Genomic DNA, 26819 nt, shown 5'->3' with positions numbered 1-26819 from the left:
GGGGCCCACCCAGGGCTGGGTTCAGGCAGTCAGAGAAGTGGCCGTATCTGAAGACCCCTCAGTTGGCTGGCCCCTGGCGCGGGGCGAGAAAGCTGGTGGCAGTCACGGAGCGTCCCGTCCCGCTGGACGGGCACACAAAGGCCGTGCTTGTGAGCGCCCATGAGTCACGGCGATCCTGCAGAGCAGTGTGACTGATTCATCGCGCAGACAAAGGCAGCAAGGAACAGGATCACCGGCCACCGACCCCTCGCAGTTGGGAGCAGAGAATTGGCTAATTGTTCCGGGCAGCGGGGCGGGTAATTAACTCACCCCAGAGTGTGCTGGCCGGACCCATCTGGATACCTGCAGCCGTTCTCCTCCTTCTCCCCTTGTAAACACAAGGCAGCAGGACATGGGAGAGAGCGAGGGGAGGGGAGTCAGGACTCCTGGGTTCTATTCCCAGCTCTGTGAGGAGAGTGGTGTCTAGTGGTTAGAGGATGTGGGGCTGGAAACCAGGACTCCTGGGTTCTGTCCGAAGCTCTGGGAGGGGAGTGGGGTCTAGTGGTGGGAGTCAGGAAAGCGGTGAGTCAGGACTCCTGGACTGTAGCCCCAGAGCTGTGAGAAGAGTAGGGTTTAGTGGATAGAGGCAGGAGGAGGGTGGCTGGGAGCCAAGACTCCTGGGTTCTATTCCTAGTTCTGCTCCTTAACCAAGGCCCGGGCTAAATGGACCTCTCGCCGTGGGGCAGTATGGCAAGGAGGGATACCGGGGTAGATGGGCCCATTACTTTGATCCAGTGCAGAGTGGGTTACACAGCTGATAACTGGCCTACGGAGAGGAACAGAGGCAGGGAGCTGACTGCAGACAATCCCACACCATCATGCTGTGCCCATGGAGCAAGGAGAGGCTGGTAAGTCTCTGGGAACAGTGACCCCTACTGACCAGGTGGGGGGCCTACCTCGTGGTGGCACTTTAAAGGTGTCTGGGGCACCTGTATCTGAACACTGGCGTTTTACCGCCCTCTGCTGACTGGGGTAAGCACCTAGGCTTGGCATGCAAATAAAATCAGGGCTGCAAATTCCTGCAGCACAGCGCCCCCTAGCGTTATGTCCGGGCATTGGGGCCAGCCCTGACTGCCAGGGGCGAGCACCCCCATCCTGTCCCGCTCCCTGCAGCATAGCGCCCCCTAGGGCATTGGGGACAGCCCTGATTGCCAGGGGAGAGCACCCCCACCCCGTCCCGCTCCCTGCGGCACAGCGCCCCCTAGTGCACACCTAGCCAAGCTGCTGGTCAATATGTTTATTCCCCAGCCCCTCGAGCCGATGTCAGCTGCAGCCCCCTCAAGCCATGATGGCTCCTGGCTTCCTGCGGCAGGATTGCAGGATGCTGAGGAAGAGGAGGAAGATGAGGAAGATGGCCAGCCCCACCACCAGGGACTCGATGGCCGAGTAGGCGCGGGTCAGCTCCGGGGCGGGGGCCAGCACCCTAGGCGGGGTGACCAGGAACCGGCCCACCAGCCGGCCGCCCACGTAGCACTGGTAATAGCCGGCATCGGTGCCGTTCCAGGAGGAAAGCAGCAGGGTCCCGCCGCCGGTCGCCTTGTCCAGGCCGATGGAGCCGTTGCGTTGATGAAGGTCCAGCCAGGTCAGGGCAGTGGGGCCTTCCTGCCAGTACACGGGGCTGGGAGCAGACAGAGAGAGGTTAGCAGAGCCGGGCGTGGGCCTTGCACATGCTCACTGCATGCCAGGACTCCTGGGTTCTCTCCCCAGCTCTGGGAGGGGAGTGGTGTCTAGAGGTTAGAGCTGGGGGGCTGAGAGTAAAGCATTACCCTTCTGCGGGGCACCAGCTCCGCTCTAGAGCGGGGAACTGGCTGGCTCAAGGGCGGGGAATGGGACCCCTCTAAGGGGTGCTGGCTGGAATGAGTTCACCCGGTCTCTGTCCATTTCAGCTGGCACTAAACAGCCCCCTTGCTCTCATCACCAGAGGCCAAAGGCTGGCTATCTATGGAGCCTGATCTCCCTTAGAGGGAGACCCTGGGGATGGGGGTGTCTGGGGTGCTGGGCTGGGGAGGCTAAATTGGTCCAGGTGGCCGGGACTAGGATGGCGGGAATCTCTCCCTCCCTCTGTGCTTATCTCTGGAATTAACAGGCAGCAAAAATGTCAGAGTCAGCGTCTGAGATGTGTCTGGCCCACAAGATATTACCATCCCCACAACAGCAAATGCCAACCCCACCAGAGCCTTAAGCACAGGCTGGGGCTAGAGTGGGATCAGATTTGCCAGTGAGACGTCTGCAGCCGGTAGCTAAACTCATCTGCACTGATGTGTTATGAACATAGACAGCTAGGCAGGGCTGGAGTGGGGATGCCACCAAACAGGCTTCATGCAGGATTTGAACCCTAGTGCTTGAGTTACAGGAGAAGCATGGTTAGCTGATAGCAGTAGTAGGTTATTCTCCAATGCATCAGCCACAAGAGGGCGACCTGGCATTCACTTTTAATGAGGTGTTCTGTCGAAAAATTGCGAGACTGCCTTAAAAATGGTGAGATCAGCTTCAAAAACTCTTTGTTTGGTTTAAAAAATGGCGAGATTGGCTTTAAAAAAAGTCTGAAGCTGGTTAAAAAACTGTGAGAGCAGCTTCCAAAAATCATAAGGTTAAAGAAATGATCGGTGTCAGGCTGGTTTTATTTGGCCCTCTGATATTGGAGGTGGGAGGAGTCACATTTCCAAGGTTTTCTCTGTAGCCATGAAGACTAGTCATGTTTTTTCCGCGAAAGCTGAGAGGCTCTAGAACTAACATGATTCCAGCAGTTGAGGGCTTTAGGAAAATCACGAGTCACAGTAAAATCATGAGAGCTGGCACCACTGGATGCTACCAGAAAATAGTGCATGGGGAATGAATTAACAAGGTGTGATCTTCCTGTCGGGATCTGGGATGAAGTTAGTGGATGGGTCAGAAGCCCCCAGAGGTGGAATTTGTATCCCCTGAGCAGGAGCTAGACTCATTTGGAGCCAAGACGCCTGGGTTCATAGCCAGTATCTCTTGTATTAAAGTGTGCTGGGGTTTTAAAAGACCATACACGGTCCGGGACTCAATGTTACACTTTGCTAAAGATGGCATTGACATCAGCACTGATTATGAGGGGAGAGCGCCCCCACTCCACCCCCTGCAGCACTGCGCTCCCGAAGGCTATGCTGGGGCATTGGGGCCAGCCCTGACTGCCTGGGGAGGGCCCTCACCCTGCTCCCTGTGGCACAGCGCCCCCTAGTGCCATGCTGGGGCATTGGGGCAGCCCTGACTGCCAGGGGAGAGTGCCCCTACCCTTCTCCCTGTGTAGGGTTACCATTCGTCCGGATTTACCCGGACATGTCCTCCTTTTTGTACTAAAAATAGCGTCCGGGGGGAATTTGTAAAGCACTCACAATGTCCGGGATTTCCCCCCCAGGCAGAGCAGACCGAGCGGCTGGGAGGGCTGCAGGGAAGTCCCGGGCTGGACTCCGGAGCAGCTGTAGAGGAGCCGGATCCGCCCTGCATTCTGAGCAAGTGTCTCAGCACAAAGTGCAGCCCTCCCCTTTTGCAACTGGGAGCGGTTTCTGCCATGCAGCGTAGCAAAACGGGAGCGAGAGCACTTTGTGCTGATACAAGGGCAGCTCTCCCCTGCAGCCCGGTCCGGGCCAGGGACCGGGTTTTGTTGTGCAGGGCCAGGGACCGGGTTTTGTTGTGCTGGGGAGCTCAGCCACGTGTCCGGCTCGCACAGAGCCCAACACCCTGTTCTGAGCAGCAGGGTAAGGGGGCCAGGGGGCAGGAAGGTTCTGGAGGTGGCAGTCAAGAAACGGGGGGGGGCTTTTTGGGGGGAGTGGAGAAAGTTTTGGGCAGTCAGGGTACAGGTAGGGGGTAGGGTCCTGGGGGGCAGTTGGGGGGGTCTTAGGAGGGGGCAGTTAGGGGACAAGGAACAGGGAGTCTTAGGTAGGGGGTGGGGGTTCTGGAGGGCAGTTAGGAGCAGGGGTCCCAGGAGGGGGCAGTCAGGGGACAAGGAGCGGGGGGGTGGGGGGCTGGGAGTTCTGGGGGGAGCTGTCAGGGGGCAGGAGTGCGGAGAGGGATCGGAGCAGTCAGGGGACAGGGAGCAGAGGGGTTTAGATGGGTTGGGAGTTCTGGGGGGGGGGCTGTCAGGGGGTGGGGAGTGGTTGGATGGGGCGTGGGAGTCCCAGGGGTCTGTCTGGGGGTGGGGGTGTGGATAAGGGTTGGGGCAGTCAGGGGACAAGAGGCAGGGAGGCTTAGATAGGGAGTGGAGTCCTGGGGGGCAGTTAGGGGCAGGGGTCCCAGGAGGGGGCAGTCAGGGGACAAGGAACGGGGGGAAGGTTGGGGGTTCTGGGGGGGCGGGAAGTGGGAGGGGCAGGGGCGGGGCTAGGGCGGGGCTCCTCCCGTCCTCTTTTTTGCTTGCTGAAATATGGTAACCCTATCCCTGTGGCACAGCGCCCCCTAATACCGGGCTGGGACTTCTTTGTTCCAGGCACTGTCTCCTGATCCCACAGCTCAGTTTCGACCAGGGTGAAAGTTCAGTGCGGTGGTAAATTATTAACCCGGCCCCTGTTCCCAACACCCACACAGGAACCAGCTCAATGCAAACGAGCTGGGCCCGAGTTCTTCTGACTCCTTCCAATCTACCCCCGTTCCCTCCCGGGGGCCCCTCCACTTCACCCCACCAAGGAGTCTGGATTTATCCCCGTACATTAGGGCCGGATTCTGCAACAGACCTGAGCTCCTGGCTAGGGGACAGATTTTTAGAGATGGGGGGGGGGATATTGCTGTAGATAGGCCGCCCATGGGTCTGATCTGGGGTGGGGTGGGAATACCAGCTGAGGTGGGACCATGGCTCTGACCTGGGGTAGCAAGGAGGGGACCTGATACCAGGGTAGATGGGCCCATGGGTCTGATCCGGGGATGGAGGGTGGGGATACATAGCTGCATGGGCCCCTGGGTCTCCCCAGCATGGCATGGCTCCTTGTACCTGTATATGGAGGCCGTTGGGCACCTCAGCCTGGCGCTGGCGTGGGGCAGGGCTCGGTAGTGGGTGATGACAAGGAGGGGGGCCTTGCCCCATTCATCCCGGCTGGGGGTGTAGGCCCTGTCACATGGCACCTCACAGCTCTCCACCCGCAGCTCCGGCCCCCGCTGGGGCAGCCCTCGCCCAGCCAGCCCGCATGGCAGGGGTCCCTGGGGGCGCGATGCCAGCCGGGCGTAGCAGAACCCCACCCGCTTCCTCTCGCCGGGGCCGCCACAGCGGTCGCAGGACTGCCAGCGCGCCCAGGCGGTGAACAGCTGCCCCCGTGCCCCGCCGGCCAGCTCCACGGTGGTGTTAGCCAGGGCGGCCTCTCCCAGGCTGGCGTGGCTGATGTGGAGGCGCCCGGCATCTTGGAAATCCACCTCGTAGTAGGCCAGCATGGCGTCGCCGCGGCGGCAGGTGTAGACGCCCGAGTCTTCCACGCTGGGATCCAAAATCCGCAAGTCGCCCCGGAGCAGCCGGGTTTTCAAGCGCAGCTGCCACAGCTTGGCGCGAGTGGGGATGAGTGCCAAGGGGTGCCCGGTGCGGATGAAGGTGGCCGGCCGCTCCCTGGGCCGGGAGGGATCCACATACTGCCAAGAGACCGGGCCCTGGTGAGGGGCGCCTGGGCACCTCAGGGTCACAGGGTTGTCTGAGATCAAGGCCAGGGTGCATGGGCGTCCCGGGAGGCAGAGCTCTGGCAGGGAGACGCCTTGGGATGGGTCGCCATTGGCCACGGCAGAGATCAAGGCAAAGAGAAAGCTGAGGGCCACTGCTCGGGGGCACATGGCTGGCTGGGGTGTGCCCAGAGGCTGGAGCAGGAGGCAACGGCTTGCTGACCTCATTGTGATGTCATCAGTCTGAGAGTGAGGTCATAATTGCCCTAGCTCAGCAGGGGCCAGTTGGGGAGCCCCAGGGAGAGCTGGATTCTCAGCTCCCTGAGGCCAATGGTTTTGAGAATCCTTGGGAAAGGTTTTGGGAACCATTTTATTGAGGGGAGTAAAGTTTTCAAAAACTTTTCATAGAGAAAACTAAGGTCCCAATCCTACAAACACAGATGCATGTGCTTGCAGCGGAATTACTTCACTCCCCCTGGGAACTCACTTGGCTATGTCTACACAGCCCTTTTGTCAATAAAACTTGTGTCAGTCAGGGGTGTGAAAAAAACATCTCCCTGACCGACAGAAGTTTTACCGATGTAAAGTGCTGGTGTGTACAGCGCTTTCGGCGGGAGATGCTCGCCCGCCAACAACACTACCGCCCCTCGTTGGGGGTGGTTTTATTTTGTCACAAAGAGCGGCTACCTTACAGCAGCAGTGTAGACATAGCCTTAAAGTAGGCACATGTTTAACAGGAGCAGGACTGAAGCCCTGAGACCCTCCTCCCCTGTCGCCCATTCCCAGATTCTGGCAAACAAAAGCTAGGGATGCCCAGAGCGTGTGGATGCATGTTGTCACTTCTCTTATACTTACATTGAAAGCTCTTTGCAACAGGGACTGTCTTTCTGTCCTGTGTTTGTATGTCACCTAGCACATTGGGATCCTGGTCCGTGACTAGGGCTCCTAGGTGTTACATCGATCTAAATAAAATAAATAATAATTAATAAACATTTTTTTAAATTGGAAGGGGGAAAAGTTTTGGAAACTTTTATTGTGCCGAGAGTAAAGTTTTAAAAACTTTTTTTCCATGGGAAAAGTGTTTTAAACTCTTTTTGGGAGGTAGAAAAAAAATTTTGAAACTGTTTTTTGGAGGGGGAAATGTTTTTGAAATTTTTGTGGAAGGAGAAAAAGTTTCAGAGATTCTTGGAAGGGTAAAGGGTTTTCAAAACTTGGAGTAAAGTGTCAGAAACTTTTTTAAATAGGAAAAGTTTCTGAAACTCTTTTTAGAGGCAAAAAGCGTTTGAAGCTTTCTTTTGGAGAGGGAAATTTTTTTTCAAAACTTGTGTTGAGCAGGGAGGAAAGTTTCAGACACTGTTTGCAAAAAAAGTTTTCAAAATCATTTGTTGGCAGTGGAAAAAGTTTCAGAAACTTTTCTGGAAGGGGAAAAAGTTTTTAAAGTTTCCGCTTCCCCCTCCAAAAAGGTTTCTAAAACTTTTCATTCCCAATTTTGTTTCCTTCCTTTTAAAGTCTTTAAAACTTGTTGGACGGTGTCTGTTAGATCAAGATGGCTTTAGGCCTGAGGCCAATGGTAAAACTCCACTTTGATCCCAGGGCTACTGGCCCTGTAAGAAAGAGAAACAACACACACACTTTGCCTGGCTGCACCTGGGACAGTCCATTTCCCAATTATGTGAGGGGTGCTATATTTATTGTGAGTCAGAACTTCCCTCCTCCCAACTCCTTTAAAAAGTTACTTTGGTTTATCCCACTCCTTTCTCTAGGGTGTGCCCCTGGGCCAGTCCATTTTCATAAAGGGGGGAATGTTACATTCATCCTTCCCCCTTTTTAAAGTTACTTTGGTTTCTTCCACAACTTAGTCTAGGGTGTGTCCCTGGGCCAATTCATTGGCATAGGGGGGAGGGCAAACCAACCAAGTTCTCTCAATTTCCAACCTACAAATTGGTTTGCCCCAAGTACCCTCCTATGGGTACCTGGGCCGGACCATTTTCAACCCCGGGGGGGGTCAGGGAGACAGGTGAGGTGTTTGTTTATTTTAAACCCCAGCTTTAAAGAGGAAGGGGGGAAGCCTCTGATTCAAAGACACGATGGACTCAGAGTTGACAGCCCACGCCTGAGGGGCTGCTGAGCAAGAGGGAAGTATTTCTCTTATCCCCCCCCACCTCCCGTGAGGAATTGGTACGTCCCGCCCCTTGGGCGAGGCTGCAGCACCTGAGCTGGAGACAGACGCGCGGAGCGAGCGGGCGAATCAATCGGGAGTCGGACGCGACCGAATCAAGCGGGCAGCGCCCCTCCCCCCCCCCCCGGCGAGAGCCCGACGCAGGGGAATCAACCCGGCCGCCGGCTCCGTGTTGCTTGGGGGAGGCGGGGATGGAGACCCGGGGAGCCCAGCCGGCTCTGCGGACTCTGTTGTGGCTCCTGGTCGGCGCGTGGGTCTCAGGTAAGCGCCCTGCCCGGAGAGCGAGCGGCGGCGGCGGCGCTATACCCCTCTACCCTCGCCCCTCCACCCTCCTCTGAGGGGGGAGTTGCGTGCTGCGGGGTCTCCTGCCCCGAGCTGCAGGGGGGTGGGAAGGGAGAAACTCGACGGCTGATTGGAGGAGAGAGTTGTGAGGGGGGATTAGCTCCGCCCAGCTGTGGCTCCCTCAGGGCGGGGGCTGCTGTGCCCCCATGGGGGCTGGGGGGTTGGAGTGGGTCCCTGAGCTCCCCCCACAGCTGGGTGTGCTCTTAGCCTTACTAGTTGGAGTGGGGGAGTCTCTGGGCTGCTCCCCTAGTGGGTGTGGGGCAGGGTTAGTGTGGGTCCCTGGGCTGCCCCTTGCCTGAGACCCCACTAGTGGGCATGGGGGGGTTGGCATAGGGGTCCCCTTGAGCTACTGGGGCAGTTTGTGGGTCCCAGGTAGTGGGGTGGGGGCAGCTCAGGGGTAGGATTGGGGGTCCCAGGTAGTGGGGTGGGGGCAGCTCAGGGGTAGGATTGGGGGTCCCAGGTAGTGGGGTGGGGGCAGCTCAGGGGTAGGATTGGGGGTCCCAGGTAGTGGGGTGGGGGCAGCTCAGGGGTAGGATTGGGGGTCCCAGGTAGTGGGGTGGGGGCAGCTCAGGGGTAGGATTGGGGGTCCCAGGTAGTGGGGTGGGGGCAGCTCAGGGGTAGGATTGGGGGTCCCAGGTAGTGGGGTGGGGGCAGCTCAGGGGTAGGATTGGGGGTCCCAGGTAGTGGGGTGGGGGCAGCTCAGGGGTAGGATTGGGGGTCCCAGGTAGAGGGGTGGGGGCAGCTCAGGGGTAGGGTTGGGGGTCCCAGGTAGAGGGGTGGGGGCAGCTCAGGGGTAGGGTTGGGGGTCCCAGGTAGCGGCGTGGGGGAGTGGGATCAGAGAGATTGCATGTGTCCTTTCACTTCCCCCAATTCTGTCTAATCAGCCTGCTGTCTCTCTGCTGTGTGTGTGTGTGTTTAACTTTTCCCTCCAAGGTAAACAGGTAGCCCAAGAAGCTGCCAAATATAACTCCCTCCTTAGCCCTCACCTTTCCCACAACCCTGGGTTTCATGCCCGCTGGCCTGTTCTGCTTCCCACGCCAAGTGAGGTAACGGCGGGGTGTCCCGTGTCACCCACATATAGCTCTCTCTGGCGCGGGGCGCACCCCAATGCAGAGACGCAGGTGTGGCCTCCTTCCTGGAAGGGCGGGCAGCTGCCCTGTCCTGGTGAGCTCAGGTCTGTCGAAACTCCCGGCTGGGTGATGTGCCTTGAGGGAGGGGCTTTCTGTTACCCTGCGGGGTGGCGTGAACGCAGGGTGCTGGGAAAGCACCCTGATCTCTCAGCAAAAGATAGATAGATATAGCTGAGATCTCTGGGCAGGATCCCCCCCATTCGCCTGGGGTGTGGACCCCAGTGTCCTGGCCCTGTTCCAATTGTAATTGGTGACCTGGCTTTCCTCCTGCCCTTTAATTGGAATGCATGCCATACTGTGCACGGAGAACATTGTTGGTGTTGTGACCTGGAAAGTGTTGGGGCCGGTGATGGTGTGGGTGGTTTTAAAATGGCTGCTGTGGGGTCACAGTAGAGGAAGCTGCATTTCCTCACTGAGGGCATAAGATCTGTTAAATCTAAAGAATCCTAACTCTGTCTCCTGTGTTCTAGCCCTGGGTTTGGGAGGGGAGTTGGGTCTAGAGGTTAGAGCAGGGCAGCTGGGAGCCAGGACTCCTGGTGTCTATCCCCAGCTCTGGGAGGGGAGTGGGGTCTGGCAGGTTAGAAAAAGAGGAATTGGGGGGCAGGACTCCTGAGTTCTAGTCCCAGTTCTGACACCCACCTCTAGGATATCCCGGTTGTTCTTAGACATGAAGCTGTGTGGGTTAGTAACTGGTGACTTGGAAAAGCATCAGGCGTTTCTGTTTTGAATACAGTGAGGTCAGGGATTATTGGGCTATCAAGGGGTGGGTGTCTCACAGAATGACTCATGGGCCAGTGGAAGTGGTGGTGATCCGAGTGATGATGAGTTAGCCCTGAGATGGCTCTGTTCCTGATTTGTCCTGTAATAGTGTCACTTGACACCTCCTATGCTTGACTCTTCAATGGCTGTTTACCCTCAAATGGGGGCGGACAGAGAAGTTTGGTCATGTTTGAGTCAACCACTGTAATGGAAATCTGACTTCTAGAGTGACAAGAATGTGGTTTAGTAATTAGAGTGGGGGCTGGGAGTCAGGATGCCTGGGTTCTGTTCCCACTTCTGGGAGGGGAATGGTGTCTAGTGGTTAGCAGGAGTGGCTGGAAGGCAGGACTCCTGGGTTCTTTTCTGGCTCTGTCATTCACTTGCCTGGGGCACATCCCTTACCCTGTATGTGACTCTCTTTGGCCAATCTGACCTGACCTCCCAGCTGATCCTGCCCTTTCCCTGTTCTAGGTCCTGCCCATGGGATGCAAGTCACGGTGCTGAACCCTTTCAACGTGGTGATCCTCTTCCAGCCTGTTACCCTGCAGTGCAACTATCAGACCTCAGCCACCCAGCCGCCCATCGTCACCTGGAAGTATAAGTCGTACTGCCGGAGCCGCCTGGCCGATGCCTTCAGCCCTAGCAGTCAGGAGAACCAGATCAACAACCAGCTGCAGCAGAACAATCCCGGCTACAACCCCTATGTGGAGTGCCAGGACAGCACTCGCACCGTGCGGGTGGTGGCTACCAAGCAGGGCAACGCTGTGACACTGGGGGACTTTTATCAGGGGCGTCGGATCACCATCACCAACAGTAAGTTCCCAGGAAGGATGTAGGGTTTTTTACTGATCACTTATTAGCTAGATTATAGTAGCATGCCAGGGGGGCATTGTGCGAAGTGGAGGGCTTATGAGGTATAGTATGGTAATACACTGGGTGCCAGGAACTACAGCACTGGGGATTCTGCACCACTGCGCATGTGCAGAATTTGTGTCCCCTGCAGATTTCTTTGCTTCCCCGCAGAAAAATGCCCTTCTGATGGGGAAGGAAAGGGAAGCCACAAGAGTGTTCATATGACCCTCCCCAGCAGTATATTTTGGGTGCCCATGGCAGCTGGCAGAGAGGTAAATCACTGGCGCAGGGGATGGGACTGGGGAAGACGCGGCTGGTGGCTCCTACCCTGCACTGGACTCGGCTACTAGGCCTGGCTGGGCTGGGGATGACATGACTTCCTCTTTCCCTGCACAGCATCTGGGGCTGTCAGACCCACCCCCAGATTTCTCCTCTGGCTGTAGGAAGCTCTGCAAACTTCTCCCCCACTCCCACGCTTCTGGCACTCATCGCTCCTCAGCTGCAGGGGGAAGGATCTCTGTACAGGGAGCTGCTCCACCATCCGCCCAGACCCTCCTGCTGAGCCCCCACTCCCGCTGCTTCTGGACCACCCCAACGAGCCACACTCACCCGGATCCCCCCCCCCACCGAGTCCCAACCCGCTGCATCTGGATCCCTGCCCCTCTCCCCCAGCATCTGAACCTCCCCACATCCAGACCCCCGTCGAGCTCTCACTCTGACACCCAGACCCCCTGCTGAGCTCTATCCCTCCCCGCTGAGCCCCAACCACTTTCACCTGGACCGCCCTGCAGAGTCAGATTACCATGGCACCCAGACCCCACAACAAGCCCCTGTGTATCCAGATCCCCCTGCACCCACATTGCCCCACCCAGAACCCTCTCAACCCACACCTGGATCCCCCCACACATGGATCCTGCCTTGCTGAGCCTGCCTGCCCGCACCTGGTGCACCTGGCATGAAGGGCCAGGGCCCTGGGGTGTTTCTGGGGCAGGCCCGGTCCTTGTGCTGTGTCAGGGTTGGGTGCAGCCTCACCATTGATTCTGTGTCCCAGAGGGGAGCAGCACAGTGATCTCGCACCTCTGTGCAGCCAGTGGCCTCTGTTCCCCAATGTCATGCTGGAGCCGCCACATTTATTTGACAAATAAAATTTTCAGAATTTTTAATTTTTTGGTGCAAAAAGCCCTCAGGAGTAACTGTGCCAGGTAGAGGGCTTGTTGTGCTGGTCATTTATTAGGTGTTTCATGATAGCCCTCAACTCACTTATTAGGTGTATTACGGTAGCGCTCAGGGGACTTCTATGAATGGTGTCCGATCACCATCACCCTCCGTATATATGGGGCAGAGGAACTGCTGTGTGTTTGCTTATTAGGTGCATTCTGGTGGGGCCTAGAGATCCCCCAACTGAGATGGGGATAACAGGAGGTGGGGGGGCAGAGCGTTTGTACTGCTTGCTTATTAGGTGTTTTATGGTAGCAGCCAGAGAAATGGGGGCAGTCCCCGCCCCAGCTGAGATTGGGGCTGTAGTGCCAGGTACTGCACAGACACACAGTGAGAGACAGACCCTGCCCCACAGATACAGAGCGGCGATTATCATCCCCATTTTATAGTTGGGGAAACTAAGGCACAGAGCGATGTAGTAATATGCCCAAGCTCAGGGTGCCTCTGGCAAAGCACCAACTGAACCCAGCTCCGAGTCCCAGTTCCGTGTCTTAACTCCAAGCCCGGATAATTCCTGTTTATGCCCGTGGCGTATTGGTTTCCAGAAGAATGGAACTAATACAGCAGTGGCTTTGAAACTGAAGTGGGAGCGCTGAAAAGAAAGGGCTGCCAGTAAGTTATTGGAAGAGAGTTCTCCACCTCGGATATGCAGCCACCTCTGGGGTGGAATGCTGCAACTCCTTAATAGCCCTTCGGTGTCACTCACCCAGTGCTGAAATGCAGCCACCTCTGGGATTTGACAAAACAATATTTAACAGTGGACAATAACAGAAGAGAGTTCAGGGCAGGTAGCAAGGAATGCTGTGTATGACAAGAAGCAGGTGGAGAAGTTGAGAGAGGCAGAATTGAGCTCCCTATGATAGCAGGAGCATTGTGGCCAAACTCCAACAATACCAGGGGATCTTTAACCGTTGTGCAAACTGTCACAGCCTGTGTTACACATTTCACCATGCTGGGGCATTTAGGCCAGCGCTGACTCTGCGGGGAGAGCGCCATCACCCAGCTCTTTGCAGCATAGCGCTGTTGGGGCATTGGGTTAGTGTGCGGGTGCTGAGTCCCCGATCTGTGACTAGAACTCCTGGGTCCAGTTCCAGCTCTAACCACTCATAGCCCTGCATGACCCACCCCTGGATATCAGAACAGCGGTATCTGGTTACGGTTAAGCTGAGTGCTCTCGTGTCAGATGCTCTGAGCTCCATTAGGAAGGGGAGAGGGACGCTATCCTGTGGTTAAGGCACAGACTAGGATCCTGGGTTCAATTCCCAGCTCTGCGATGGACGCATTATGACCTTGGAAAAGTCATTTCCCCTCTGCCTCAGTTTCTCCATCTGGGGATAATAAACCTGCCTTTGTGTAGTTTTATTGGAAGCCTTTTGGGGTGGAGACTGTCTTGTTGTGTGTCTGGGCAGCGCCCAGCATGATGTGGCCCAGATCTCAGCTGGGGCAGGGACTGTCTCTTGCTGTGTGTCTGAGCAGCGCCTGGCATGATGGGGGGCTGTATCTCAGCTGGGGCAGGGACTGCATCTCAGCAGTGCCTGGCATGATGGGGCCCGGATCTCGGCTGGCTCTACTCCAAGACAAATATTTTCAGGTTCTACTGCATTTGCTTTAGTTTCACAATGTAAATCAACCACATTGTATTACAGTGGGTCAAAAGTCCACAGCAAAACTCTTTGCCCTGTGATCATGTGTCTAAAACCAACTGGAGCTGTGCTTCAACTGTTTCCAGCCAAACTCTGTTAAATTATCACGCCTTTTCTTTTTGTGTTGTCTTACCCGGAGGCGTTTCTGTGATAACAGCAGCTTTGTCGTAACCTGACCCAACTGGTGCGTGATTCATGCAGCAAAAATCTTCCGTTTCTAATACTCATCTAGAGTCTTGCACTTTATAAACTGTGGTTCACTTCCCCCTACCAAAATGCAGCCAGCTCAGGGGCGGAACACTGCAACTGGCTAACAGCACTACCCAACAGTTAAATCGTAATCCTAATTACAGCTGATCACAATTCTAATGATTCCCTTACATAACACTTTCCATTCTTGCAGTGCTCTGGAAAGGTTTAATTACTGTTTGGGACAGGAAGTGTGAGAGCGTCTAATTGAAACTGTGGCTGAAGATGCAGGTCAGCAGAATTGAACCAATTAGCTCAGGACTCTAGTGATGTCCTAGTTAGGCTGATAGGTGTTGTGGCTGGATTTTATGATGAGTGTTTGATGTCACAGATCCCAGATTTCAGCATCACTCCATCAATTGGAGCAGCGGGGAACACTGCTTGTTTATGAAGTGTAAAAAGCTTGCTGGCATTGGGGAGAGCAATACTGGAAGGCTGCGTCCAGCTCTGGGGTGTGCTTTTTATGAAGGATGTTGGGAAAAACTTTGGAGGGTGTAGAGAAGAGCTGTGAAAACAATCCAAGGGCTGGAGAAAAGGCCTGACAGTGAGAGAGTGTGAACGTTTGATCCGTTTAGTTTGTCCAAAAAAAGATAGCGGGTGATTTGATCTTTTCTTCATGGGGAGAAAATCCCAGGTACTAATGAGCTCTTCAGTCTAGTGGAGAATGGTAGAACAAGAACAAGCATATGGAAGTTAAAACCAGACACACTTCAACTAGAAAGAAAGTACTTTAACAGCCAGGGTGATTAACCGTTATGACTTCCCCAGGGAAGTGGTGGATTGTCCATCTCTTGGGGTCATTCAATCCAGACTGGAGGCTTTTCTGGAAGATGGTTTTGTCCAACGCAATCCGTGGGTAACGGGGTGAAAGTCCCTGGCCTGTTATACAGGAGGCCAGATGAGAGGAGACGTCCAGCCAAAGTACAAGATGATCTAATGGGCGTGCAGCAAAATCCTAGAGCAAGTTTGTCGAAACGGACTCAAGGTTCAGGTCCTAAAACCAACAATGTACAAGATCTTGGGCACAGAGGTGGCTGAGGTCACACAGCAGGTCATTGGCAAGAACCGCGGTGTCCTGACCCCCACCACACAGCCAGGCTAAGTTCTCTCTAAGCCATGTGGCCATGCAACAGGCTATCAAGGGCTGCTCAGGGGCAAGAGGTGCCTCATCCCCAGCGACCAGTGAGAGGCGTCTCTGCCCCAGCCCCGCTGTGGCGAGAGAGGGCTGGGGGGAGTCTGTGTTGTCTGTCTCAGTCTTTCTCTCAGCCCCGAGGCAGCCTGGACCCCAAACCCCTCATCCTTGGCCCCACCCCAGAGCCCACACCCCCTGCCAGAACCTGCACCCCGACCCTCTGCCCTAGCCCTGAGCCTCCTTCTGTACCCCAAACCCCTCACCCCACGACCTACACCCCTGCACCCCAACCCTCTGCCCTAGCCCTGAGCCCCCTCCCACACCCCAGATTCCTCACCCCATGACCTGCACCCCCAGCCAGAGCCTTCACACCCCTGCACCCCAACCCTCTGCCCTAGCCCTGAGCCCCCTCCTACACCCCAAACTCCTCACCCCACGACCTGCACCCCCAGCCAGAGCCTTCACACCCCTGCACCCCAACCCTCTGCCCTAGCCCTGAGCCCCCTCCCACACCCCAAACTCCTCACACCATGACCTGCACCCCCAGCCAGAGCCTTCACACCCCTGCACCCCAACCCTCTGCCCTAGCCCTGAGCCCCCTCCCGCACTCCGAGCCCCTCAGCCCCACTCTCACCACACACCACCTCCATATTGGTGCACATAACAAAATTCATTCCGCATGTAAAAAATTAGAGGGAATATTGTACATTGGGCTGAAATTTTCAGAAGCAACTAGTGACTTGGGTGGGACTCCTTACAGAGACCTGACTTCTTTCTTTTGGGGGGATTTGGGGCTCAGCACATTCTGAAAATCCAGGGCCAGAATCACTAGCCACTTCGGAAAAAATCTTGTCCTAAAGCTGCCCAGGTCAGGATTCTGGACACCTGGATTCCAGTCTCAGCTCTGCCACTGGGTTGCTGAGATCAAAAGGGCTTGTTCTCTGGCTCCCTGCTACTCCAGCCTGTTCCCGACAGCAGGGCAGGGTGGCTTGCGTGCATACTTGAGGGTTTCGTGTTCGTTTCAGTTTTCAAAGCCCTCAATTGGTGGAAGTGCCATTGTTTGAGATCAGCAAGCGGGGGCTGCAGCTGTTGAACCCAGCGGGGAGTATTCCGCTTTTAGTTTCTCTGCATAACTTGGTCCCACCGGCCCTGGATAATTCCTAGATCTCCCCTCTTTCCCCCCACACCACAGAGGCCAGCAGGGACCATCCAGTCTGCCTTCCTGCACAGCCCAGGCCAGAGAGCCTCCCCCAGCCTCATTATTGTTGCTGTTTCTCTAAAAGCTGTCCAGTTGGCTGGTATCTTAACAATAATGTGAAGCCCTGACTCCCAGCCTCCCCAAGTCTAACCCAGTAGACCCCACTCCCCTCCCAAAGCTGGGGATAGAACCCAAGAGTCCTGGCTCTGTGCTCTAGCCACTGGACACCACTGCCTTTGCCTAGACTACGCTGAAAGGGCTTGTTGGTGCACTGGCTTACCTGCTTGGAGACCCCTCCTGCATGTTAGTCTGTGACCCCGAATCTCCCACCCTGGCTGTGGTGTCTCCAGCTTTGCCTTCCTCTGTCTCCCCCACAGATGCCGACCTCAGCATCGACCAGACAGCCTGGGGCGACAGTGGCGTGTACTACTGCACCGTCACCTCTTCACAAGACCTGCAGGGCAACAACGAGGCCTACGCTGAGCTCATCGTGCTGGGTAAGTGGCCAGGACTGGGACACAGGCAGGTGAGGAGCGGGATGTTCTGATGGGCTGGGGAGGTGCTGTCAGAGCCAGGATGCCAGGCTAGACGGGGCCTGTAGGTCTGATCGGGGTGGCTGGTAAGGGGCAGGATGCCAGGCTAGATGGGCCCAGGGGACTGATCTGGGAAGGAGGTGGGATACCAGGCAGGATGGGCTCACCCCTCTGCTCCAGGGCAGCAGGGATCGGAGATTGGCACATGGGGTTGGGCAGGGGCAGATATTGGGCTAGACATGCAGCTACTTCCCTTTCCACACGTAGCTGGTAAACTGGTGCGTGCCATTCTCTGCCCAGTGCCCAACTTCCCCGAAGGTGGCTTTTGGAGCGGAGTAACAGCAACACCAGTCGGAGGCATCAACAGCATTTTGGGCTAGGAAGAGGTTAACCAGAAAGGGGAAGCAGTGACTCTTGCAGCCCGCGCAGGGCAGTGCTGTCCTACCCACACACAGCTCCTGCCTCCCTTCCTCATCCCCAGGGCCTTTCCGATTTTGCCTCATGGACCCTTTCCTCTCCGCGCTGCTTCGCAAAGGGGAATTTCAGCCTCCCAGTCAGGTAAATAGCAGAGAGGACAGGAGTTAATACAAAGGGACTTAAGGAGCAGAAACTAAGGAGGCCGTCCAACAAAGTCCCTTTGTATTAACTTCTGTCCTCTCCGCTGTTTTCAATGAACTCCTTCCCATTCAGTGTCGTCTGTGAGCTGGCGTGTCTGTCCAGCACGGCTGGCCTAGCTTCCTAAAGAGCAATCACTTCAGTATTCGACTGGGGCACTGCACGGACACATAGCTAGAGCCAGTCCCTGCCCCAGCTGAGATTGGGGCCCCGTTGCATTGGGCACTGCACGGACAGAGACAGTCCTTGGCCCCAGCTGCGATCGGGTCCCGGTTATGCCAGGCGCTGCCCACACAGCGAGAGACAGTCCCTGCCCCAAAGAGTTTGCAACTAGACAAAGGATGGGAGGGGGTGCTGGCTGATGCATGCAGGCCAAGTGACTTGGCCATTCCACGCAGTAGGTCGTTGGCAGGGGTGGGAATAGTACCCAGGTGTCCTGACTCCCAGTCACAGTGCTAACCATCATGCAGCACTACCTAGCAACACTCGCAGCTGACATAAGGTGTGACTTTCCACGCTCCCCTCCCCCCAAATCTCCTGAAACGTCTCTTCTTCCCTGCTGCCCGTCTCCTAAATGTACTGTCTCCCTCCTGGCTTGGTTGCTAACAGGAGGCATGGGAGTTAGAATCTAGCTTCCCTGCTGGAGCTAGAAGGGTTTATGTATTCTGCAGTGGGTTTTATCCCAGGTTCTGAAAGGGATATGGGCTCTAGTGCATTAAAGCAGGGGGCTGGGAGCCAGGACTCCTGGGGTCTATGCCTGGTTTGGGGAGGGAAATGAAGTCTAATGGATTTGGGATTGGAAGCCAGGACTCCTGGGTTCTGTCCCAGCTTTGTGAGGGGAGTGGGGTCTAATGGGTTAAAGGAGGGGAGCGCCCGGGAAACAAGACTCCTTCGTTCTATTCCTGGCTGTTCCAGTTTGTTGTTCATGGGAATCAGGTGCTTTTTGCTGCTGATCGTGCTCTTATCCTCAAATGTCCTGCCTGTTTCACCGTTCCGAGAGCAGCCCTCTGGGCACTGGAACTCCATGACCCAATAGTAATTAGCCCGGTATGATTTTGATCCTGTTGCGCTTCCCCGTGGTTATATCATTGATACCAATGTGTCACTCCCATGAGTAGTGCCACAGCTCCCTGCCACTAGGGCACAGCAACGGAGGCTGTGCTGCACAGCTCATCTGCAGGGACTGGGAGTCAGGACTCCTGGGTTGTATCTCATCAGGCATATCCATCCCCCTCTCTTGTAAAATGGAAATGCAGCGATGCAAAAGAGCTCCGTTTGGGTGTAAAATTACCATGTCTGGAGATGCTTTTCCGCCGCCCTTACTGAGCAGCCTCCATCCTGGGGGCCTCCCTCAGGACAGCTGTGCCTGGGGGGCCCTGATCCGAAAGGAGTGGTCTTCTGTAATCTCCCATCACGCACTGCAGTGGCCTGACTGCCCCGAATTCTCTTATCCCAGAGCCCACCTGCCCCAGCACTCTCGTGCTCACGGGTTGGGCCATTGTGGGGAGAAGAGGTGTCCTGGCTGGATGACGGCTCAGGTGCAGGAGAGAGGTGGACTCCTTCGCCTACCACCCCACCCAGAGCCACCACGGCATAACAGGAGGAGGTGGCCTGCTTGGAAGGGAGAGGGGTGCTGGCTAGATTGGTGACACAGACTCTAGGAGCCACAGGGAGAGGGGAGCAGGAGAGAGACTAGTTGGCGTTGTTGGGAGCCTGGAGGCTGAGGTCAGAGAGAGGCGTTTGGAGGAGGAGGAGGGAGTTGTCTGGTGCTTGGGTTAATGTGCCATTGGTCCAAACTGTCATGGATCCTGTTACGGAGCTCCCGGAGAACATAGTGGCTCTCCTGCCAAATGCATTTTGGATTCAGCTGCAGGGTTCTGGAGAGCAGGGCCATGTGGATCTGTGGCCAAACCCACCCTGGCTTTGGTTCTGCTGGAGTATGTAGCATCTGGCTCCACTTCACCCCTGTAGGATACGCAAGACTGTCCGGCTGGCTGTGCCAAATCTTGCTGCGGCAGGAGTCCGACGCTGCAGCCGTGAAGTTTGGAAGCCTGGCTTGAGGATTTGTTGCTAGATAAGTGGGAAAAGAGGAGTTCAGTCTCTCCTCCGTTCCGGGCACAAAATGCCCACGTGGCAGGGCCCAATCAGTGATGATCTTCCTCGCTCGCAGGGTTACCCAGCTGTAGCTACGGCCCAAATCTTTTTTTCTTTTCCTGTGTGAGTGAGATCTCTCAAGCACCAAGCACTCGGATGCCAGTTTGAATGCCCACCTGGGCCCGTTCACTGCTTACTATCCCCACCTCCACCCTTATAGCACAAATTGCTTGCCTTTACGGCGTTCGCCTATATCTCTAGTAACTGTCTCTCTCTCTGTCCCGTAGGCAAATCATCCGAAGTCTCAGAGCTTTTGCCAGGCTTTCAGATAGGGCACATGGAAGGTACTTGCCTACTTGCCTTGCTAGATTTTTGGGAGGGGGGGTGGGTGTGATTATGCCACCACTTAGCTTTTATGCAGTGCACATTACTCTTAGATCATGACTGAGGCAGAGCTAGAAGGACGTGAGCTGGTGAGAGGAGAGAAATAACTAAAGGGGCTTTAATTTGCTCTTTGGGAGAGTCTTTGTTCCATGTCTGTACAGCGCCTGGCGCAATGGGGTCCTGGTCCGAGAGTGGGGTTCCTCACTACTACCATAATACACTGAAGAGCGATAAAAATGTCCAGGCTCAGCATGGGGTGCTGAGCTGTGCCTAGGCGCTATCATATTACTAATCGATTTCTAGGTAATAGCCAGTTCTGATTCTGTCCCGCAGAAGGCGACAGTGCTGTGATCGCCCTGTGAAATTCTTGGATAGCGCTGGTGGAAACGCATTTCCTGCAGAACGGAAATGGCGATGTTCCGAATTCGGGGTGGGATCTTGACAGGCTTCCATCTCCCCAAGTTGGGGGCGGAATGCTGAAAATACTGTATTTGTTTCAGCATTTAGATTTCATTTGGTTGGGGGCCGGAGGCTTATAACACACTACAAGTCTGAACAGCAGTACGTCACACACAATCGGTATCTTCCTGTGAAACGCTTTGATTTCATCAACATGACATTTTCTGATGGAAAACTGTCCTGATGGAATATTTCTGACCTGGCTTTACTCCTTAGTGCAAGGATCAAAGGGGCCAGACTCAAGGTGACAGTCCCTCCAGAGCCTGAACTCTGCATCTCCTGGTGTGTTCATGTTTGAGTTTTTTAAATTGTGCTCTCCTTGTGGTAGGGCACAGGGCAGAGTTGAGCATGTACCCTGCCTCCCAGCCCAGACCCTACTCCCCTTCCAGAGCCAGGAATAGAACCCAGGAGTCCTAGCTCCTAGCCCCCCCCTGCTCTAACCCACTTGACCCCACTCCCCTTCCAGACTACAAGATATAGCTCTGATGGAGGGGGTCAGACAGACCATGGTGGTGATCTGCTTGTCTGGCCTCCATCACTGTCACATTGAAGATTGTGAGATGCTTAGATATATAGGGGGAGGGATAGCTCAGTGGTTTGAGCATTGGCCTGCTAAACCCAGGGTTGGGAGTTCAATCCTTGAGGGGGTCACTTAGGGATCTGGGGCAAAATCAGTATTTGGTCCTGCTAGTGAAGGCAGGTGGCTGGACTCGATGACCTTTCAAGGTCCCTTCCAGTTCTAGGAGATAAGATATTTCCATTTATCCTCATGCCATTTCAGAGATTCCTTCCACCTCCCATGCCAGGGACTCTGTGCCCCCCATGATTGCCCTTCGCCCCCCATGCTAGGAGCTAGGTGTGTACCCAACCAATCTATCTGGGAGACTAGTAATGCACGGCCTCTATATGTTAAACAGCATCTGGACGCTGAGCTGGGGACAGGGGAGTTATGCCTGAAGGTGTTAATGGCACCAGAAACTGATTCCTTCATTTCTAGACAATTGCAGAGCTGCTTGAAGCTGTATCTTTGCTAATCAGATGCTGGGGCCTCTGTGTCCTCCATTTTCCCTCTTCTGGACTTCTGATTTGTCCCCAAAATCAATAGAGTTCTGCCCATGGATGTCTAGAATATTCCCTGGAGTTTTGGAGTGGATTGCATGCAGCGTTCACACTTTTCTGGGTTAGACAAATGCCATCAATAGAACTGGGTGTTTTCCACTAGGCCATGCTGCCTGCCAGCTGGGCTGCTTTGTTTCCCACGGGGCCTCCTGTAAATCAGCCCCTCTTAAGGTGTCTCGAACCCAAAGCCCCAGGTCAAACCTTGGCCTTGGTGTGTGCCTCAGTTTCCCCAGGGCAGGGAGGCCCTGACGCCGATCTGCTGGGTGGGTTCTGTTAGCAACTGGGTCCATAACCAGAATCCTCTTCGCAGACTGGCTCTTCGTCATCCTGGTGGTGCTGGGATTCCTTCTCATCCTCCTCCTCTTCGGCATCTGCTGGTGCCAGTGCTGCCCGCACACCTGCTGCTGCTATGTCCGGTGCCCCTGCTGCCCTGAGAAGTGCTGCTGCCCAGAAGCTCGTGAGTTCTCTCCTCTGTCTCATGCTGCACGGGAAACTTACAAAAGGAGGGGGGGACTGGGAGCCAGGACTCCTGGGTTCTATCTGCAGCTCTGGGAGGGGAGTGGGGTCTAGTGGATAGAGCGGGGGGAAGGGCAGGGGGAAGCAAAACTCCTGGGTTCTCTCCCTGGTGCTGGGAGGCGGTTTGGGGAAGTCCTGCAATGGGAGCTATTTCTGCTGATCTGCATGTTCCGATCCCACAAACTCCCCCTGTTTTCTCTTTTCAGTCTATGCCGCTGGAAAAGCTGCCACTGCCGGCGTCCCCAGCATTTATGCGCCGAGTGTCAGTGCCCCCAATATCTACTCCCACCCAAACCCCATGAAGCTAGGTCCTCCCGCCACCACCATCCCCATGGGCCCCATGTCGCCCATGTACAACGGCTATGGGGCGGAGTACGACAGAGCCAGCTCCGGTAACTTTGCGTTCTGTGTCAATTCTGTGCTGCCCCCATAGTAACGATCTGTGCTGGAGTCAGTGACCCCAGCTGGGGATCCGCCAATCGGCTGTAGCACCGCTGGAGTCAATGCTGATTTACATCACCCCTGGCTACGCGGAGGGTAGGATGTAAGCTGGATAGCAGCATGCTATCAGTCCTAGTTAGAGTTACGGTGCTCAGCCGACTCTCATTTTCGGGGGCAGGGACTGTCTCGCTGTGTGTGGGCAGCGCCCGGCACGACGGGGCCTGATCTCAGCTGGGGCTGGGACTGTCTTGCTGTGTGTGGGCAGCGCCCGGCACAATGGGTTCTACCAGATTATAAATAATAGGTTTCCTGATCTCGTGGTAGAACTATGGGCCCTGATCCTGCAAACCTGGAGCGCTGGGACTTGCAGGACTGTGGCGCATAGATGGGGAAATCACGGCACCGAGCAGCAAGGCTGAAGCTGTTGATGTCCTTAATCTCTCTTGATTTCCTTGTAGTTGGAGGGAACAGCTCCCAGGTGCCCCTGCTCCGGGATACGGATAGTGGTGGGAACTCAGGTAAGGAGAAGCCAGGCTGTGAAGCAGACTTGGTAGATGACAGTACAGCAGCAGGAGCTGGTGATGTGATACCACTGCCCCCTGCTGGATGGCGTTGGCACTGCTCACCCGTGGCTCATAGTGTCCCCTTCAGCTCAGGCTGCCACGGTTATAGCCCCTTCATGGCCTGAGCCATGCTGCTAAGCAGAGTCAGACCTGGACAGAGCTAGGATGGGAGACCTATGTTGTAGGGAGTTGTCAGAGGGGCGCCCTTGCCTTTTGCAGTCAGGGGCAGTGCTAGGGGGCGCTCTCCCCTTGCAGTCAGTGCTGGCCCCAGTGCCCCAGCGTGGTGGTAGAGGGTGCTATGCGGAGAGGTGCTCACCAATCATCATAAAGATTGCTTAGCGTGTTGATTCTTAAAGGTCTGTAAGTGCCCCATACACCCAATGGCCAAATCCCACATTGGACAATTCCATTCCATCCCCATTCATTTGGATCTGAGATTCTCCTTCGCTTGCTGTTGTGCAACGTTATGTGCAGCTGTTCCCCAACTGTCCCTTCCCAGAGGTGGCTGCATCTCAGGCATTGCTATTAAGCTGTATCTAGCTGCCTTGCCTCAGAGGTGGCTGCATCTCACTGGTTGTGCCTGCCCCTTCCAGACAGGATTGGCACTGAGGGGGTCTCTAACTCGCTCCCCTCTCCGGCTCCCTCTCTCCCCAGCAGTGCGGAGCGGATACCGGATCCAGGCTAACCAGCAGGATGACTCCATGCGGGTCCTTTATTACATGGAGAAGGAGCTGGCCAATTTCGACCCTACGCGGCCGGGCCAGGCCAATGGCAAGCTGGAGAAAGGTGAGTCGCCTCCTGGCTGTAGATTCCTCTTCTCCTTCCACCCAGCAAGAAACCCAGGGGATGCCAAGAGCTCCCTGCAGCACAGCACAGCCCCCCCTAGCGCCATGCTTGGGCATCGGGGCGAGTCCTGTCAGGGGAGAGTGCCCCCATGCTGCTCCAAGCAGCACAGCGCCCCCTAGCGCCATGCTTGGGCATCGGGACCAGCCCTGTCAGGGGAGAGTGCCCCCATGCTGCTCCAAGCAGCACAGCCCCCCCCTAGCGCTGCCCTGGGGCATCGGGGCGAGTCCTGTCAGGGGAGAGTGCCCCCATGCTGCTCCAAGCAGCACAGCGCCCCCTAGCACTGCCCTGGGGCATCGGGGCGAGTCCTGTCAGGGGAGAGTGCCCCCATGCTGCTCCAAGCAGCACAGTGCCCCCTAGCGCTGCCCTGGGGCATCGGGGCGAGTCCTGTCAGGGGAGAGTGCCCCCATGCTGCTCCAAGCAGCACAGCCCCCCCTACCGCTGCCCTGGGGCATCGGGGCGAGTCCTGTCAGGGGAGAGTGCCCCCATGCTGCTCCAAGCAGCACAGCCCCCCCTACCGCTGCCCTGGGGCATCGGGGCGAGTCCTGTCAGGGGAGAGTGCCCCCATGCTGCTCCAAGCAGCACAGCCCCCCCTAGCGCTGCCCTGGGGCATCGGGGCGAGCCCTGACTGCTGGGGAGAGCACAGAGGCTATTTAACCCTTTTCTCTTCCCTCCCAGCCTCAGTGATGAGTGAGATCAGCTCCCTCCACGAAGACGACCGGCGCCAGGAGCTGCGCCAGGGGCTGGGGCGGCTGCGGAGCCGGCCCATGTCACCCATCAGCGACGTGGGGGAGGGGGACAGTGGGCGGGGCAGCGAGACCCGGCGCCTCGTCCCCCCTCCCCGGCGGGGCGAGCGCTATGAGGAGGAGCACTACGCCCGGCGGCCCCGCTCCCACTCTGTGGATGACCTGGACCGCGACTGGTCCCCGCAGCCTGAGGGACGGGGTAGGGGGCGGGGCAGGCAGCGTCGGGACAGCTCCCCCGACTGGCGGGAGGAGGAGTACCACGGCCAGCGGCGCAGCCGCAGCAGGGACGACCTGCGAGAGCTGGATAGGGGCCACTACGATGGGCGGCTCCTGCAGGAGGCGCTGCGCAAGAAGGGGCGGGCCGGCAGCCGCCAGGACCTGGATGGGGACAGCGGGTCCAGCGCACGATCAGGGCACAGGAGGGACCGGGATGAAGATGGCTTCCCCCCACCGCCGCCACCCTACACAGAAACCGAGTCGGTCTCCTCCCGGGGCAAGAACGACCGCAAACTTCGACGGGTAAGTGGATGGGATGCAGCCCCCTGCCCCTCTAGGGGGCGCCAGCTGCCATCACACTCCACAGTGTGCCACTGGCTCAGGATGGGGGGGCGTGGCAGTAAGTGGGACATGGGGCCTTCCCCTTCTAGGGGGCGCTAAGTTGCAAATCCATGTCGGGAATGGCAGCAGCACAGCTGTTGCTCACAGAATTAGCTGTGATCTTGGTTCGTTGTTCCTCCACGTAAGGGTCTTGGGCAGGATGTGTGGGGCAGGAAGCCTTTAACTGCCAGAGGATAAAGCTCTGCTCGGGATAGAAGAGGGGCAGGCGGATGTACACGGGCCCACATAACTGAGAGGCCAAAACTCCTCCAAGCCAACCTGCGGCTCAAGGCTCTGCTGTCCTGTTCCTCTTTGACTCTGCCTTCCTCAGAAAGCCCTTGTGGCTGGCTGGTTGTTGAATTGGCTAGTGAACAGGTGATGTGGCTGCCTGTTAGGGCTTCATCACAAGCCTCCTATTGTTTGGTGTGGGGATTTTTTTTTTAAAGCAGTTTTCTTGTACTCATGGCTGGGGAAAGAGGGCTGGGGAGGCATTTCCCCTCACACCCTCAAATCTTGGGGCATGTGCTGATTTTCTCTCTAAAACACAACCCTTTTGAGACTCTGGAACTAAATGACAAAATAAGCACCCAACATGATTTTTATTTTATTTTATTCATTTATTTGCACTCCTGGCCCATGGTGTCTGCACCTGTTGGTGAAGGAGGCAAGCTTCCAAGACACACACACACCCACACACACCCTTGTCTCGCTAATATCCTGGGACTCTCACAGCTACAATGCTAGTGCTTTGGATTTTCCCCCAGTGAACGGCCTTTAGACCCCCCTGAGGAAATCCCCTCTTGATCAGCTCAACAGGTGGTGTGCTCTGAGTCTCACTGGAAGGCATTGCACCTCTGTGGGGGCCTGTGGCCTGGAGACGGGGCCCTCTCTTTGCTGATCCTGCTGCATCTGTTTCCCTTCCAGAACCATGACCTCAGCAGAGAGAGCTTGGTGGTTTAAACGCAGCCCGCTTTCCTTCCCGATCACTTCCCAGAAGCACCACCAGTGCGGGAGATGGAGGCCGTGGATCTGAGACGGTCAGGTCTTTCCTTGGAGGGCACACAGGACACTGGCTGGCCCGTTGCCACAAGGTTCGGCACAGCAGTTGAGGCCTCGTCTACCTGATGCTTTTATTATCAATTCGATCAATGTGTAGCCTGAGATTTTTCAAGTCAGGCAAGGGACAGGGGCTCCCGATTGCCACCGAAAAGCAGGGCATTACTGGGGGAATCTGGAGCCCTTGTGGGGGAGGAGGATGTCTCTAAATTTTAGCCTTAATTTTAATATACTATTTGAAATATTTGGACCAGCTCCTCAACTGGTATAAATTGATCTCAGTTGAGTGACGTGCGCTTGACAGCAGCTGGAGAACTGGCCTATTATTTTGGCCCCGATTCCCAGCTGGTCCATAAAACTGTAAATTTTGTTTCCCTGGATATTTTTAAATATTTTGACACTTTTAAGACTAACTTTTTTCAAAGCTGTCTTAAAATTACATGTTTTTTAGCAGAGTTGTGGAATCCCAGATGCTGTACATACTTTTGCAAAAAGCTGGGCTGGTTTTTTATCAGTA

General features: G+C 55.9%; 2 protein-coding genes across 8 annotated transcripts; one reads left to right on the top strand and one right to left on the bottom strand.

The window, feature by feature from the left end:
- Positions 1-1317: 1317 nt before the first annotated feature.
- On the bottom strand, positions 1318-7990 carry FAM187B (family with sequence similarity 187 member B). Of its 2 annotated transcripts, XM_042845869.2 has the most exons (4): positions 7846-7990; positions 6490-6596; positions 4985-5610; positions 1318-1657 (listed from the first exon to the last, which is right to left on the bottom strand). In XM_042845869.2, exons 3-4 carry the CDS (start codon positions 5416-5418, stop codon positions 1318-1320), a joined length of 774 nt encoding a protein of 257 aa, XP_042701803.2. In that variant the 5' UTR covers positions 5419-5610; positions 6490-6596; positions 7846-7990. The 2 variants fall into 2 exon arrangements, 1 of the variants encoding a protein (XP_042701803.2); XR_002890013.3 differs by lacking the exon at positions 4985-5610 and having other exon boundaries at positions 1518-1657.
- LSR (lipolysis stimulated lipoprotein receptor) lies at positions 7942-26819 on the top strand. Of its 6 annotated transcripts, none has more exons than XM_008176613.4 (10): positions 7942-8074; positions 10516-10857; positions 16714-16833; positions 19866-19922; positions 21851-21997; positions 22263-22448; positions 22956-23015; positions 23718-23846; positions 24582-25168; positions 26171-26819. In XM_008176613.4, exons 1-10 carry the CDS (start codon positions 8005-8007, stop codon positions 26204-26206), a joined length of 1734 nt encoding a protein of 577 aa, XP_008174835.2. In that variant the 5' UTR covers positions 7942-8004; the 3' UTR covers positions 26207-26819. The 6 variants fall into 6 exon arrangements, with proteins under 6 accessions (XP_008174835.2, XP_005312782.2, XP_008174836.2 ...); XM_005312725.4 differs by having other exon boundaries at positions 23715-23846; XM_008176614.4 differs by lacking the exon at positions 19866-19922.

Source organism: Chrysemys picta, chromosome 20, assembly GCF_011386835.1.
Source record: "Chrysemys picta bellii isolate R12L10 chromosome 20, ASM1138683v2, whole genome shotgun sequence".
Lineage (NCBI taxonomy): Eukaryota > Metazoa > Chordata > Testudines > Emydidae > Chrysemys > Chrysemys picta.
This window is presented reverse-complemented; position numbering and strand designations above follow the sequence as displayed.

Excerpts from the sequence above, each read along its gene's own strand:
- FAM187B (XM_042845869.2), bottom strand. The coding sequence starts at position 5,418 with ATGCTGGCCTACTACGAGGTGGATTTCCAAGATGCCGGGCGCCTCCAC. Across the intron at positions 1,658-4,984 it reads CCAACGGCCTCCATATACAG|CCCCGTGTACTGGCAGGAAG; the intron begins GTACAAGGAGCC and ends GTCTGCTCCCAG.
- LSR (XM_005312725.4), top strand. The coding sequence starts at position 8,005 with ATGGAGACCCGGGGAGCCCAGCCGGCTCTGCGGACTCTGTTGTGGCTC. Across the intron at positions 22,449-22,955 it reads GTACGACAGAGCCAGCTCCG|TTGGAGGGAACAGCTCCCAG; the intron begins GTAACTTTGCGT and ends ATTTCCTTGTAG. Across the intron at positions 23,016-23,714 it reads GGATAGTGGTGGGAACTCAG|CAGTGCGGAGCGGATACCGG; the intron begins GTAAGGAGAAGC and ends CTCTCTCCCCAG.